This window comes from Plectrocnemia conspersa, unplaced genomic scaffold (assembly GCF_051122295.1).
Source record: "Plectrocnemia conspersa isolate PC_06_02 unplaced genomic scaffold, ASM5112229v1 ptg000012l, whole genome shotgun sequence".
NCBI classification, from domain to species: domain Eukaryota; kingdom Metazoa; phylum Arthropoda; class Insecta; order Trichoptera; family Polycentropodidae; genus Plectrocnemia; species Plectrocnemia conspersa.
This window is the reverse complement of record NW_028277176.1, coordinates 916,904-932,834: the sequence shown is the minus strand read 5'-3', so window position 1 is coordinate 932,834 and position 15,931 is coordinate 916,904. Positions and strand designations below refer to the sequence as shown.

Sequence of the window (15,931 nt, the reverse complement as noted above, 5' to 3'; positions counted from 1 at the left end):
ACAAATAATCTATGAGAAATTAACACCACAAAAGAACAATGATCGAAAGTACTGTTTGATATATACATCTCGTTATAAACTGTAAAACGATTTTTTATATAAAACAAATGTATATTAAAATAAACATACAGAAAATATATCATTTGTCTTTTTTATTTAAAATAAAAATACGTTATTGTTATCGTTAAAATTACACGCGTGCTTGTTTTATGGCCAACTTTTAAATAATTTAAATTAAATAATAATAAAAATGATCATTTCGCGTGTATTATTTGAACGGCTTACGTTTAATATACAAGTAAATTAAACTAATTTAAAAAATATATTATGTATTGCAGACATTTTAAGTTATAAGTATAAATGAAAATCGAGCTGCTGCACAAGGAACTCAAACAAAGTTAAAAATAGACTTCTTTCCAGTACCACAAATAATTCATGTAACCGACAATGGTCGCGAATCCTAGCGTTAAGACAGTTCTCCGACATTTGACGTTTGATTCCAACGTTGCCGCTCTGTGCACCGCTTCCGCAAGAGCTAACTCGATATCTTCGAGCGCTAAAATTAACAACGGCATATAAAACAAATTAAGAAGCTTCAACGTCAAATAAAATGTAAACAACATGATAAGACTTTTGCTTCTGATATTTTTTTAAATAAAAACAATCACATACACGTGTTTACTTATTGCAAATTTTATACCTTTCCCATGTCGGTCGCCGCTATTTTTTGTATTTTTTTAATTAATAGAAACAAATCATTTAAATATAATAAAATTGTGTGTATTAATATATTTTTAATTTAAGATCTAGATATATAGATTTTGATATACAACAACGGAGACGCACTTTAACGAATCAACACGAGTCTAAGAACAAACAATCACAAGGCATCATTATCATCACCATCATCATCATCATCACGCAATCATATTAATTTCGATACGTGTTATCAGTACGCATATCGTTAATGCCTAGCGACAAAAAAATGTGTTGACTGTTATTAGAGCTGTTATGACCAAAACTTTTATAACCACTTAAATGCCAATCATAACCGAGCGTTCTCATTATAACAGGTGCGGAACGATTTTATTGCTTTTGAGTTATTTTGCGCTTTCTCAATAGACGAAATACGTGAAAAAGTTCTTAGTATTTTTAAGTCGTAAAATCGTTAGACGAATGTCATAGTGTTAACAATTGGTAAGGATTAAAAAACTGAATTTTATTGTAAAATATTTAAAAAATATATTCAAATACATATAGTATAGTACTCACTCATTGAATTAGAACCACCTGGTTTTTAAAAATATGTTTATTAGATATGTAGGATATTCATATGTAAATACAATCAATCAATATAAAAATTTACGCTACTAATCTATGACGATAGTCCAATATTAAAAGTCGAAACGTTGGAAAATAATTTAACAAGTAAAATATACATTTTTATAATTAAAAAAGTGGTTAATGGGTGAGTTGGTGGTATTGCACGTTTCAATTGACTATTAAAAGTTTATTCTGTTATATATTTACTTTTTAAATCAACACATTTTCTTGTCAATGCGGACACGTATATATGTAAATATAAGAATAACATACATGATACAAATGAGCACAACCATCGATCATAAGTCATTATAATTAATTAATATGAATCAAAAACAGTCACATTGTTATCAAAACGAAATAAATATCCGTCATAGAACGGAGCCAGCAAGCTGTGGGCGTTTTTTGGTGTTGTTCACCTTAAAGCCGTCATATGTCCAGCTGCCTAGTTTCAACACACAGGTTTGGACGTCGTAGGGAAAAAATTCGACGTCTATAGAGCAGGAAGATTTATAGACGGCCGGCGGCTGCCACACGACCATCCCGTTGTAGTACACGGTGGCCTTGGTCATCAGGGTCACTTCGTAGTTACCGTCGGCGCTGCAAGGCAAGAACAAAAAGGGAAACACGTTGGGATGCTTCTAGTTCTACCCTCCAGACGAACCGGTGTTCTCCAATCGAAACAAATTACAAAAAGTTCGATTTGACAGCATATTTTTTTTGGACTCTTTACAGTCTTTAGGTTGCTTTAACCTAAGATGGGTTCTTGTAAAGTAAAAATCAACCAGTCGTAGAATGACGCGTTATCACTGTGTAAACACAAGGCTTATAATACTAAACCGATCAACAGCTGGAAAGGCAATAAATATATATATATATAAATATATATATTTTTTAAATCTCGGGATTCATCACGATTTTTGCTTATTTGTATTCTATATTTTGAGCGTGATTGCTGCGAATAATTCGTGATCATGGCCGGAAAATCACGGCCGAAATATAAAGTATAAGTAAGCAAAAATCGCGATGAATCCCGAGACTTCACAACTAATTATACTCGTGAAAATCTAAAAATCCATCTATATATATATATATATATATATATATATATATATATATATATATATATATATATATATATATATATATATATATATATATATCCATACTACTGCTGAACAATCTAAACTATAGCATAAATATAGTTTTGTGCTATTATATTTATAAATACGCGTCATCCTACGATGAACTGGTTGTGATTGCAAAATTTTAAGCCGATAAACCTTAGCTTATAACAGTAATCGGCTATTTATAGCAAAGACCATATATGACATGTAATGAAATAAAAAATATATTTTTTAAATAAAAACGATTACAACTTTTATATTTCAGTATACATATTTTTTTATTAAAAAATCTAAAACGTCACAAACACATTATGTAAAAAAATATGAATATAATTATAAAATAGAAAATAAATATACAATAAAACATGATTTTTATGAAATATGGGAATACAACTTTGATGGGAATACAACTTTGAAAAGTTGTATTCCCATCATTAAAACCTTATAATATTTACACTTGTTAAGTATCAATTTGTTAAAATCTCTAAAATCGCAATATGAAAATTCTCATTATGATAGGCATCAGACGATTTTATTGCTTTTGTCATGAATTCTTGACTTCCTAGAAGTTTTCTTATTAGACAAAATTAAATTTTGCTATACAAATTAAACGGGATGAGAGAAGAGGGAAGGTGCCTAAAAATATAACTTTTTGGAAGAAGTCGTAAAATCTTGTCCGGTCCCTGTCATGGTGTGAATGATCAGTAAGATGTTGAAAATAAATTTTAAATAATATATAAATCTGAAAAAATTAAAATAGGATAACACATATTTTATAAATGAAAAATATCTGTATCCTAAAAAACTAAAATTTAATTTCCTATAGTAGTGTGGGTTTTGACGTGAGTTTTTGACTTCCTAGAAGTGGGAAATTATATGATTTTTTAGACATAGTTTAGTTCATTATCTAATTGGAGAGCACAAAATCACTTCTCGGAAGTCGCAAAATCATCCTGTCCTGGTCCTAATTTGAACGATCAATAAGTTTTTTAAAATTATTTGCAATCAGAGCATTCTCATTATAGCAAGCACTAAACCATTTTATTGCCATTGACGTGAATGCTTGACTAAAAGTAAAAAAAATTGCGCTCTTTCACTATAAGAAATTTAGTTTTAATTTACTTTATCTAATTATAACGCAAAAATCTTCATTCATAGTGTAATCAATTTTAAAATTTAATCTTATTTTTCAATAAAATGAAAAATAAATAAAAAGTTTTAACACATACTTATTGAATTAAAATTAACCATATTTAAAAACTAATTATAATCAAATCCGATAGCAAAGTAAAAAAATACGTATAAGTCTTAAAATATGTTATAAAAATCTTTAAAAAACAACCAGCTGATCGTTCTTAATATAGTAAGCACCGAATTGGTTTTGACGTGAATGCTTCATTTTCAAGAAGTAAAAAATTGCGTTTTTAAAATATTATAAATTAAAATTGAATGTGCTTTATATACATATGTATATAACATAAAAATATAACTTTTTGTAAGTTGTATTGTGAACGACCAGTAAGATTAAAAACAAAAAAATAATTCAAACTTTAATTAAAAAAATATATAACAAAAGACATTTACAAATATAAATATTTAATAAATATAAACTTATGAGTAAATAAATTTTGATATTATTGTAAAACTAATTTAATATTTATTTCCTACCCTAAATTTAAATAATTACGCCTAATGCAAGTTCTCATATTGTTATTTTTTCATCAGATCTTTCATTATTGTTAATAATAAATAAATAAATTAGTAAATCAGAAAAACACAGACTAGATTCATGTACTTTGAATAGCTTTTAACTTAAATATATGAGTTTAGCAATGATTATTTTAGTTATAAAATTTGATGGTTGATCTAAAGAATTCTTTATTAGTCTGTACATAGAGAATCAAGCTTTAATTAGAATATAAAAAGTTTTAAATTAAATTTTATTTAAGCATATCTTTTTTGTATAAGCTTTTTGATTATCAAATATAAAGATAATTGAAAACATATTTTAAAAATATATCATATTAAATTTATTCAAAATTATTGAAAATAAAGTCAAATTTATTTTAGGATCACTTACAATCTTACAACAAAAAATGTTTAAAACATAAAATAATAAAAAATTTTTTAAAGAATGCTTAAAAATATTAAAATAAATATATTTTTTAATATAATACAATTAAATAATAAAAAAAGCAATAAAATACAAATGTTAATATTAACTATTTTACAGTATTTATATTTTGATTTGACATTTTTATTAACCTCACTTAATATAATGAAACCATTACACATAGAATTCTTTTAAATCACATGTTAACCAAAAACTGTAATTTTTCTTTTCCTATGTAATAAAGTTTTATAGACAGATTTATTTCCATCAATAAAACATTTTATTACAATAATGAAACTAAGAAATTATACTTACAAATACTTATACTTTTTTTAAATGATTGTATTAATAATAATTATTAATTTAATTTAATTTAATTTAATATAATTGCTCCCATTTATTTTGTTATTTTTTAATCAATTTATTATTTCCGCGATAAAAACACGTTTAATCAATTATTTTACGTTTCATATTATATATTGTTAGAATAAAAAAAATATCATCCGCTCATACCAATATTTTAAAAAGTTGTTGGTTCAGACGTTTCAGGGGGAGAATATGGGGTGGGGGAGGGAGAAGTGCTTTTCTAAAATTATCAGACTCTTGGCAATACTATTAAATATAATACAGAAATTTAATAGCCAAAACTGTGCTTAGACACAGTTTTATATATTATATTTGTTATGAAAGTTAGTTCAAAAATAGATTTATGAAGTTCTTATACTAAACTAAATTATATATTTTTTATTAATTTATAAATATAAATATTATATTTCATATAATATATAATAAAAATTGATTAGATTAAAATATTCATTGAATTTAATAACACGTTTGGTCGCTTATTTATATTTTTTTCCAAATAAATATAATAATAAAAAATAAAATTATCGCTTAGTACAAATATTAGAAGGAAAAGTTTTTGGTTCGGGCAAAGTTTTAGGGAGAGATGTAGGAGCTGGGAAGGGGGCGGCGCCCTTCTAAATTTATCAGATTTTCTCTTTCAGTAATATTTAACATAAATATGAAAATGATAAAATAAAATATTGAAAACCTAATACGGAAGTAAAGAGGCATAAGCTTTGTGTAAAATAGATTATTTTTATTGAAAATATAAGCACCTATTTTTTTTTAGATTTATATAGCTAGCTAGTTATATAGTAAATACATATCTTTGATGTAGATTGGCTATGCTAACTAATCTGTTATTTACATATAGGTAATAATTTACATATTTGGCAAAATTATATTAAGCTAGTGAATTTAAAATTAATCAATGACTAAATTTGTTTCTGTAGCTACTCCCTATTTTACAACTGAATAATGGAAATTATATAAGTACTGTATTTAAAATATATCTTGCGGGTTCTAAGATTCAACAACTATTAGTAGTATTGATTTATATTGTAATAACCACAAAAGATTTTTGATCAATTTGCGCAATAAATTAATGACTGCGTAAACCCTTTAAAATGTCCACCCTATCTATTCATGAGTTAAAAAAATTATATTTTTCAGCAGAATTCTAATACGAAATTATGCCGAAAATCGGGAAGCAATGACCGGAAGTAACTCGCATCGTAATTTGCCCAGGAAAACTCGACAAAAGCCAAATTGATCCGTCACGTTTGATGTTTTATCGCAAAAACCCATTGAGCAATTATATTCTATTAAATTATCGCAATTTTAATGAAAATTGATGATGCCACATCAACACATTGTACAATGCATTGCATTGAAACATACACACAACATAGGCAAACGAGACAGGAGGGGGAGGCGCACTTAAGCAGATTCCTGTCAGCCTTTGGATGTTGGGTTGAGGGAGCGTTTCGAGGCGGGGGTGGTTGGAGAGCTTACTCAGGATAAACGAAGAAAGTGCCGCTAACAAACATTGAAAATCCATTTCGGTAATGTGTAACTCACGCCCTCAGATTTGAAATTGTTTTAACAACGGTTCGACATACGTTAATTTATAATAATGCGAAAAGTCGCCGGTATCTATCGATCACGTCTGGACCTGCAATGTAAAGCTTTGCGTAGATTTCATAAATAAATATACACAATAACAATATATAAGAATCAACCAAATCAAAACCAAGCAAGCTTTTTATAAGCTATGTGATGAAAATGAATATTTCGAATGAAATCTAACGTGCATTTACATATATTATACGGATGAAAGAGTGAGTAATTTTGTATTTAATTTGATCTTGTAATATAACTGAATATTAAAATATATACATTTTAAATTATTTCTTTAATAAATATCAAATATAACATTACTACTCTTTAATCAAAATCAATCAATATACATCTGATTAATAGTATAATAGGTACGGTAACGTGGCGCAGCGAGCTTTAAACGTACACAAAAAACTTAGATAAAACAATCTTAGCTACATATTTATAATTTAAATTGTGTTGTAAAAAATATATACTTAAATTTCATTTGTGTTAGTTGTTTTTCTGAGATTTAAAAAAAACGGCTTGATAATATGGGGTACAACAAATCCTTATGGGGTAAAACAATAATAAAATATATAAATATATTTGACATTTTTATTTCTAGATTTTTTTTTAATGAAGCTACAAATTTGTAATTTTTTTATAACTTGCCATTTTGAAACAAATAGGATTTTTTTAAATTTGGATTTTTTTGAGATTTTATTTAATTTTTATTTATATTTAAAAAAGTTTTTGACTTTTAAATTTTTCTCTCTATGATGTTTTTTTAATAAAGTCAAAGTTTTGATATTTTAAATAGCGGCCATTTTAAAACAAGGTTGCAGATCAGGCTAGTTGTTGAACTAAGTCGAGATATTAATAAGACCTTTTATTCAAACCAGTTTTATATTAAAGTGTTAAAGCTACGGCAGTTTTATCGCGTCTTCAGAAAAAATAACATTTTAATTTATTTCCATTTCTATTCAAATTTTTTTTAGATTCTTGATTTTTCTTTTTAGGATGTTGTTCTAAAAAAGCTAAAATAATTATAAATTTAAGAGCGGCTAGTAGCTAACAAATTTAGTCGATATATTTTTTTTAATAAGTTTAATATTAAAAATGGCAAATTAAATGACAAAAAAACATTCTTTTTTTAGTTCCTTTTTATTTTTATCTAAAAAAAAATTCTCCTTTTTTACTTAGTAAAACGGCCATTTTTAAAAATATGGCGAATTAGGTTAACTAATAATTTTTTTTGAAACAATGTTACGGTTTTTACATTTTGAATAGCGGCCATTTTGAAACAATATAAAGAGTCAAATTAAATTATGAACTTGGTTATTATATCTACAAAATCTTTTTTTTATTTTTTATAACTCGCCATTTTGAAACAAATAGGCTTTTTTTTATCATTTGTTTATAATTTTATTTAATTTTTATATATATTTAAAAAAGTTTTTGACCCTTAAATTTTTTTTTCTAGGATGTTTTTTTAACAAAGTCAAAGTTTTTATATTTTAAATAGCGACCATATTATATTGAAGAGGGGCTAGCTAGCTGACAAACTTAATAGATATCTTTTTGAATAAGTTTAATTTTAAAAATGGCGAATTAAATGGCAAAAAAACATTATTTTTTTAGTTCAATTTTATTTTTATATAAAAAAATTTGACTTTTTTAATAATATTTTTTTGTAACAATGTTACGACTTTTACATTATAAATAGCGAATATTTTGAAACAATATAAAGAATTAAATTAAATTATGAACTTGGTCGTTATATTTACAAAATCTATTTTTTAAACCAGTTTAATGTTATGTTTAAGCTTATGGTAACTATAAGTATGTATTCCTAAGATATGGATCAAATAATTGTGTTGCTATTTATCACATAAGTAATAACAACATAATTTTTACCAATTATTTTGTAATTTTGCAACCAAAAAATTTTTTTTGATTTTTTTAATAACGACATTACTAAAAATAATTATTTGAGCAAAATACAAATAGGGATTTAGCTTCAAAAGAGGTTTTTAAACTCAACGAGAGAACATTTGTGTCAATTATGTTTATCAATAAAAATAATAAAGTATATTAATTATATTTAACAATACGACTGACAAAAGTTTTTTAACATGATCAAAAAGTTTTTTAATGTATGACACACGAAATAAATTGAAAATCTTTATAAAAAATTAAAATTCATTATGAAAAGATATATATTTTAAGAAAATAAAGTTAGTATTAAAAAATAGTATTATATTTATTATTTAAATGGAATACTACTATTTTTAGTAATTGGTTGTAGCGCAGATTTGTTGTAAAAATATGTATTTAAATCAGATTTTAATAAAAAAATTATATAGATCTTGCTAATTTATTTATTTTATTAATGTATTTAGCTTAATAGCTAATTTTTACATCAAAAATATTTTCAACTTAACATATAACATAAAAAAAATAAAGCTAAATTATTCATTAACGATAATTATATATGTATACGAAAATCTGGTAAGATTGGAAAAATAGCATATACTATGAGCTTCAGATACCAAGCCGTTCCACTAAGTACTGCTCACAATCAACAGATTGCGTTGGAAAAAGGCGTTGTCATTTAATGAAAATGCCATATAAATAAAACATTTAAAAAATTATTGCAACTTGACTAGGATGTTTTAGTGCATCCAACATATAATACAGACCTTGCTCATTTAATATTATTTTATTAAAAGCTCTTTAGAAAGCTTTAATTTTAATAAATTTAAACTACTGCCAAAACGAATTGCAACCAAGCTTTTAAAATGGTACAACACAATATACGGGTTAAAAAATATTTTAATGTGATATAAAAAAAAACGAATAATAATAATAATAGAAAAGAGGTATTTATTATTTTAAAAGGCTTTGTAAGACTACTTATTATTGGGGAAAATGGAGTATATTGAAGAAAAACTTACTTTTATTTAAATACAATAAAATTATTGAAATTGAAAACTAACATTTAAGATCGTTTTATCTCAGATACACCATATAATTGCTCGCTTCGCTCCGCCACCGCAGCTAAAACATAATGATTTAAATCAAACGCACATAAATGATCAAATGATTTTATTTAAATGATACACGATTGGGTGACGTTTATATATTAATTTATGTACACAAGTGTTATGTTAAAAAAGTGTTACTAATAGGGCTCTCGGTTCATTATATATAATATATAGTAATTTTTGAAAAGCATTCCCCATGAGCCTGTGTGCCTGATGTTGGCCTCACCTTAAATCCGTCGTAAGTCCAACTACCGAACTTGAGCACGCAGGTCTGTTCGTCGAATGGGAAATACTCGACGTCTATCTCACAAGACGATTTGTAGATGGCCGGTGGTTTCCATTCCACCAGCCCTTGGTGGTAGATGGTTGCTTTGGTTGCGAGCGTTACTTCGAAGTTACCGTCCGCGCTGTAAGACAATATGTTTCTACTATGCTCTATCTAACTATTTGCCCGAGGACATTCATATCCGCATTCATACTATGATCGATATATACATTGTATTATTACATTATTGTCATATTATAAGTTATTTTTTATATATAAAGTACATAAAAAATGTATAATTTCGTTTGAATATCTACAACACAGTATCAAAAGAGATTATATAGGATTAGGGACGATGGGACATTTTCCGGTTGGGTTTTACCCCAACAAAATGTTCTAGTTTAAAGTTTCTTGTAATGGTATTTGTATGGATTATCCAACTATATAAATACTTTGAATATGTTATTTATTTCTAAATCAAATCAATAATTTATGTTACTATGAAAATATTTATTATAAAAATACAATTAATATTTTTTTGTTAATTAAGATAAATCGACATATTAGTTCGTTGTAAACTGAGTACGGACCATACACTTTGATTTGACTGGAATTGAATCAATTAATACTGTGACATAAAAATGATTATATTATATTTAATATGTCTATATAAAAAAAAAAAATTAATAAATAAATTTATTAACTTCTTAATGATAGCATAAGAAATATAATATATTGTGCTACGTAAACGTCTTTAAATATTACACTTTTTTAGCGATATTTACATACATACATTAATTAAAATTACTCGAACTTAAAATTAGCATAAAACATTTCCTTTAATCTATTTCGCCTCAGGCAACATCTGGTTTTTATTATTAAACCGCGGTGAAAATTCGGCCGGAATTACTCTTAGGAAATAATTTATAAAAGTGATGTATTCGCTTTTGAGAACACTTATCTCCCTTCCGTCGCGCGATTTCTGCCTCACATTCATAATGGCGACTAATATTGTATTTTTCTCCTCTCGCGAAAAGCTATTCGCCGCGAGAATATTAAATTTGGCCCGCAGAAGAAGAAAACTTTTTTCCAGTTTTGTCCAACAATAACGACCTCAAACGCTGCCTCCGGCGGAAACTGTCCACGCCGAATGAGCACGAAAATAAAAACGTTTGGATTTTGGACGAAAATAAAAATATAATAAACGATTCGAGGCCGCACGCCACTGGCGAAATTGCCTGCGAATTAAGCCAACGATTTCGCTGTAGTTTTTTTTTATATTTTCACCAAAGGCTGGTTTATTTCCCCTTTCTTAGACAGTGCCTCAATGAAGTGATCAATGGGCCGACTCGAAAAAATATTGAAAGATCGTAGCATTTCCAAAGCGAGTAAGAAGCACTTAGCCCGAGTCCTAATATTCTCCATCTTTTTCATTAAGGAGAAAAGACAAACGACGGAAGAATAATAACATTATACAACAAATTTACTATAAAGACGAAATAACTTAATTTATATACAATATTAAAATACATATAGGTTAAGGATGAATCATAACTTTTAAATTAAGACCTTACATAACGATAAAAACATTTCAGACAATATATGCTATTGTAAGAGCACATTTTTTTATAATTTATTAGTAATTATTTCGAACAAGCGAAAATATAAATTAACACGGCTCTTAAGTTCACACGCAGTATTTCACACAATAATGGAAGAGAGATCTTGTGACTACAAAGTTAAATATGGAACACCTTATAGCACATCCGTCTCAAAATGTAAATCACACATAAGTACCGCTAAAAGCCACTCTTCGTTTGAAAATGCCGTGCGATATTTAAATAATGTATTATATTACTATTTTTTTTTATCTTTTGATTAATGATCGCCAAAGCAGCCATCTAAATCGTTACCATTTTAAGGCATGAGTTCAAAAAGCGATGCAATTATTCGCAAACATCCTCATCTGCGATTCGCCAGAGACGTCTGAATTCAGTATATCAAAAATGTGACCCTTGGTGATGCAAGAGGGAGATGAAACTAAGATATCATGAAATCATAGCAGCAAAGACAAGCCAATGACACACATCGATCCGCTGATGTCTATAGATCCGACGGTCTAAGCTCTATTTGCGTTAACACAATCAGTACGAGAGCAATCCATTTTATAATTATTCTACTATAAGCTCTAAAATACACGATACGGATATACGTTTATTATACTTATCAATACTCTGATTGATTGATAAATATAAAAAATATAGTAATGATTTTAATTTTTATAAATTTGTTTAAAATATAAACAAGAATAGTGATAAGTATATCGAACGTATATCCGTATCGTGTGATTTATAGCTAATAAATAGTAGGGGCATTAATCAAAATTTGCCATCTCTTTCTCAATTATGAATATGATGAAATAGATAGCTCTCGAACTGACTGTGTTAACGCAAATAAATGTCTAGATCTGCTGATGCGAGAACATATCACGTCAATCTCAGCTGTTTTACTGAAAACACAGCTGACAATTATACAACTCGACCCGCCAGTAAAAACTGTCTGATTACCAAAACCTGCTATTTTAGGTCCACCGCATAGTAGCGGCATCATATGACTTAAAGTTCTCAACTTTTATCTTAGCCTACTCGAAATACACCAAGTCATTTACTATCTCCACAGCTTGTTGTTTTATGTTTTAGAGCGGAAATTAACTTCTATCGAAAATTATGGCTCATGTGTTTTAAGGCATTTCTTAAATAAAATAGACATCATAATAACCCTTATAGTTTCCAACACATATTTTTTAGTTTATTATTATTCGCTAAAATAACTCAACCCTGTGCAACAGAAAATGAGTAAGTTACTTGAGTTAAACCCAAAGTTAGCAATTTTGAACACGTTCCGGCAATGCGTTCGAATTAAACCGATAAATAAGCGAGGAAGTTATAAATATTTCTGCGGTTAACCCAATGCGTCGATACACTTTCAATTTATTTATAGATTCAATTTATTTCGGTTTCCGACGCATGAGTGATTAATACAATCGCGTGCGAGTTTTATTATAAATTCCCTCGTGTCCTTATATTTATTTTTTTCGGCATAAAAATCGAGTAGAATTCGCGAATATTTTTTTACTTCATATATATGTATATATGAACAGAATGCGTCGAATCGTAAAGATTTTCCACAGCGAAAATTTTGTTCAACACACAATGGCGAACAATTAATTGTTGATACAATGGAAAACAGACTAGCAATATCATCGCGAAACGAAGCCCAGTTTTTTTCGATATTTCAGTTGTATTTAAATATTTTTATAGAGTATTTATTAGCTATCGATTAATTTTATGCAAAATAAATGTATGTACATATTGTGTAAATTTAACTATACGTTTAGTATGTTGATCCAAGAGCTATAAAAATCTCACATTATCACTGAAAAAAAATATTTTTTTTAAATATCGTAATGTTATTATCTAAGGAGAAAATTGTCAATAAAAACAGGGCAAAAGCTTATTATTGCTTTTATTAAATAAATAGTTAAGCTTAGCAGTTCTTTGACTTTAATTTTAAAGTTTTATTCATAGATTTAGATTGAAACAATACAAGTTTATGGAAATTATTTGCAATATTTTTTTACATCATTAAAAATGTTAGGTAAGCTAATAATATATTTTCAGGATAATATTATCTAGAGGTAATTGAAAATTTTATTATAGGAAATTATTTCTACATACTATAAACATATATCATAAAAAGCGTCTCAATAAGTACATTGTCACTACTAGTATTTCAAAAGATGTTACTAATATTTTATTCCAACCAATTAATATTTGATCAGCACGAGACACGAGACCTGGGTTTAAATTCTATATATTTCTATCGTGTCTGGGAGATCAAAATTATTGATTAATATATAATTATAATTTTAATCCATCATCATAGATTACATATTCTCGGAATTTATTAATCTCACTTAATGGTATTAGTTTATAAATAATACCTAATCAAGTGGTATTATTTTTATGGTGTTAAGGAGTTGGAATTAGTGATTATCATATAATTAGACATACGGTCGATTATTGCAAATTAGGTTTTCCTAGATTTTGCTAAACTCATAGACGAGTATCGTGATAATTGATTCAAATTAAGCTAGTTCAGGTTTAATTTATAAATAATAAACTATTTCTGCTAATAGAGAATATTATATACGTATAGAAAAAAATGATTTGGTTTAGTTTGTACTTTAGTTCTTTAATAATATGAGTGAGATATTGAAGCATATTTCACAGTACTGCTCGTTTTTTGTTAAATGTAATATTCGTAATTGACGTACTTCTAAAATTTAAGCATACGTCTATAGATCCGCATTTTACAAGTATTTTTTATGCATTAATTCTTTATTTAACTTTTATAACAAAATATTTATCATTTATAATTTATATTTTTGATTTAATGTGATGTAAACCAGTCCCTCACTAAGTAACTAAATGTTTGAATTACCCTCTAAAAACAGTTTTTTTTAAAATTTTATTTTTAACTTGCCTTTTCGTTAAGTGCACTTATTATAATTTGACAAAACGCGCTAGGGCGTTAAGAGGCATATCATGCTTAGAAACGACTGAGTAATGGCAAAAAAATATTATAAAATCGTTTACTTTGCTGTTAAATTGGCTATTGATGTCATTCACAATGTGCTCAAAACTTCTAGTGACAGTTTTCACCAAACGCGCGAGGGCGTTAAGAAGCATAAAATGTTTAGAAACGACTGGGTAATGCCAAAAAAAATATTATAAAATCGTTTATTTTATTATTAAATTGGCTATTGATGTCATTCACAATGTGCTTTACACTTCTAGTGACTGTTTTCACTGAAAGTCTAATAATTAAAACAAGGCTGTGATAATTATACAAGACTTTATTAATTTACCATCGGGAAACGGCTTTATTTTATTTGAAAAATAAATTAAATACTCAGTAGCTGAGTTGTAGTCTCATTTTTTATGTTTTATTTTAGGAAAAAATGTCTTGTAATAAACAAAATACACTGAAATTTTAAATTTTTTTATCGTTGCTTTTTTGCAAGTTGTGAATATCGTTTAGAGTGCTCAATCTGGTAAAGATGACACATGTTATTTAATTTAAGTACAGACATAATGTCATCGCATAATAAACATAATGCTTTGTCATCTAATTCGATAACAAAATAATCTAAGCTTCCCTTGCTTTAAAAGCACGACATTCGAAATCTACTATTTTCATATTTTTTGGCTTTGACAATAACAAGCTATATCCATGGGTAATTTAATGAGAAAAATATCAAAAAAAGCGCTACACAACGCATTGAAGATGCAGTCGAATTATAATTGCGCGACGTGACTGCGGAATGCGAAGCAATGGGAGCACCACATACAGTCATATCTCACAACTCTTAACTGTTTCGTTATATTACTCCCAACTCGCGGGGCATATTTGTAGCCTAGTTTAGTATATTTCTCTTTTTATTTTGTCTGAACAAAATAAATATCATAATGTAATGTAAACACATATATCGCATTATTAAATATATAAGAGTTGCTTCTTCGGACGGTACATTAGTATCTAAATAAATTACTTAAAAAGCACAGAAAAACCACCATACTTTAAGTGAGATTGCGGGAAATGCTAAAAAATAATAACATAAAACGGAACACAAGCACATGTTTGTTTGTAACTGCATACGGCAGGAACGGGGAAATATAATAAAACATGCCATTTTATGGTTGTCGTATTTCACCCGCTTATTTTTCTCGGCTTTTCATTTTTTACAACCTTTCTCGATTTTCACGTCGTGACGTCGGGTTTTTTTTATCTCGCTTCTTCTCTTATTCCTATCCGTTTTATCTCTGAAAGCTCCGACGTATCACTCGTTCATCACCCGCACAATAAACATTTTATTATAATACCGCGCATAATTTGCATTATCAAGTTTCACCGGCAAATATACATAGAATGTGTGTGTCTTTGAAAGTAGTAAAAGGTAGACAGACAGAGCGTATCAGAGATAGCACAAAAAGTATTGTCAGAGTTGAAAAGTATGGAAAGGTTCCGGAGCGGAAGCGGAAACATA

General features: G+C 27.5%; 1 protein-coding gene across 5 annotated transcripts in view; it reads right to left on the bottom strand.

Annotated features, from left to right (window-relative positions):
• LOC148227885 (acetylcholine receptor subunit alpha-like) overlaps window positions 1–15,931 on the bottom strand; it is a 299,478-nt gene that overhangs the window by 121,407 nt on the left and 162,140 nt on the right. For 2 of the 5 annotated variants that reach the window (XM_088200522.1, XM_088200523.1), the window contains exon 3: window positions 9,784–9,964. The exons of 1 other annotated variant lie outside the window; for it this stretch is intronic. In XM_088200522.1, coding sequence (XP_088056648.1) covers window positions 9,784–9,964 — 181 coding nt within the window. Of the gene's footprint in view, window positions 1–1,742; window positions 1,924–9,783; window positions 9,965–15,931 lie in introns of those variants that run through there. 2 more of the 5 variants (XM_088200524.1, XM_088200525.1) reach the window with 2 other exon arrangements.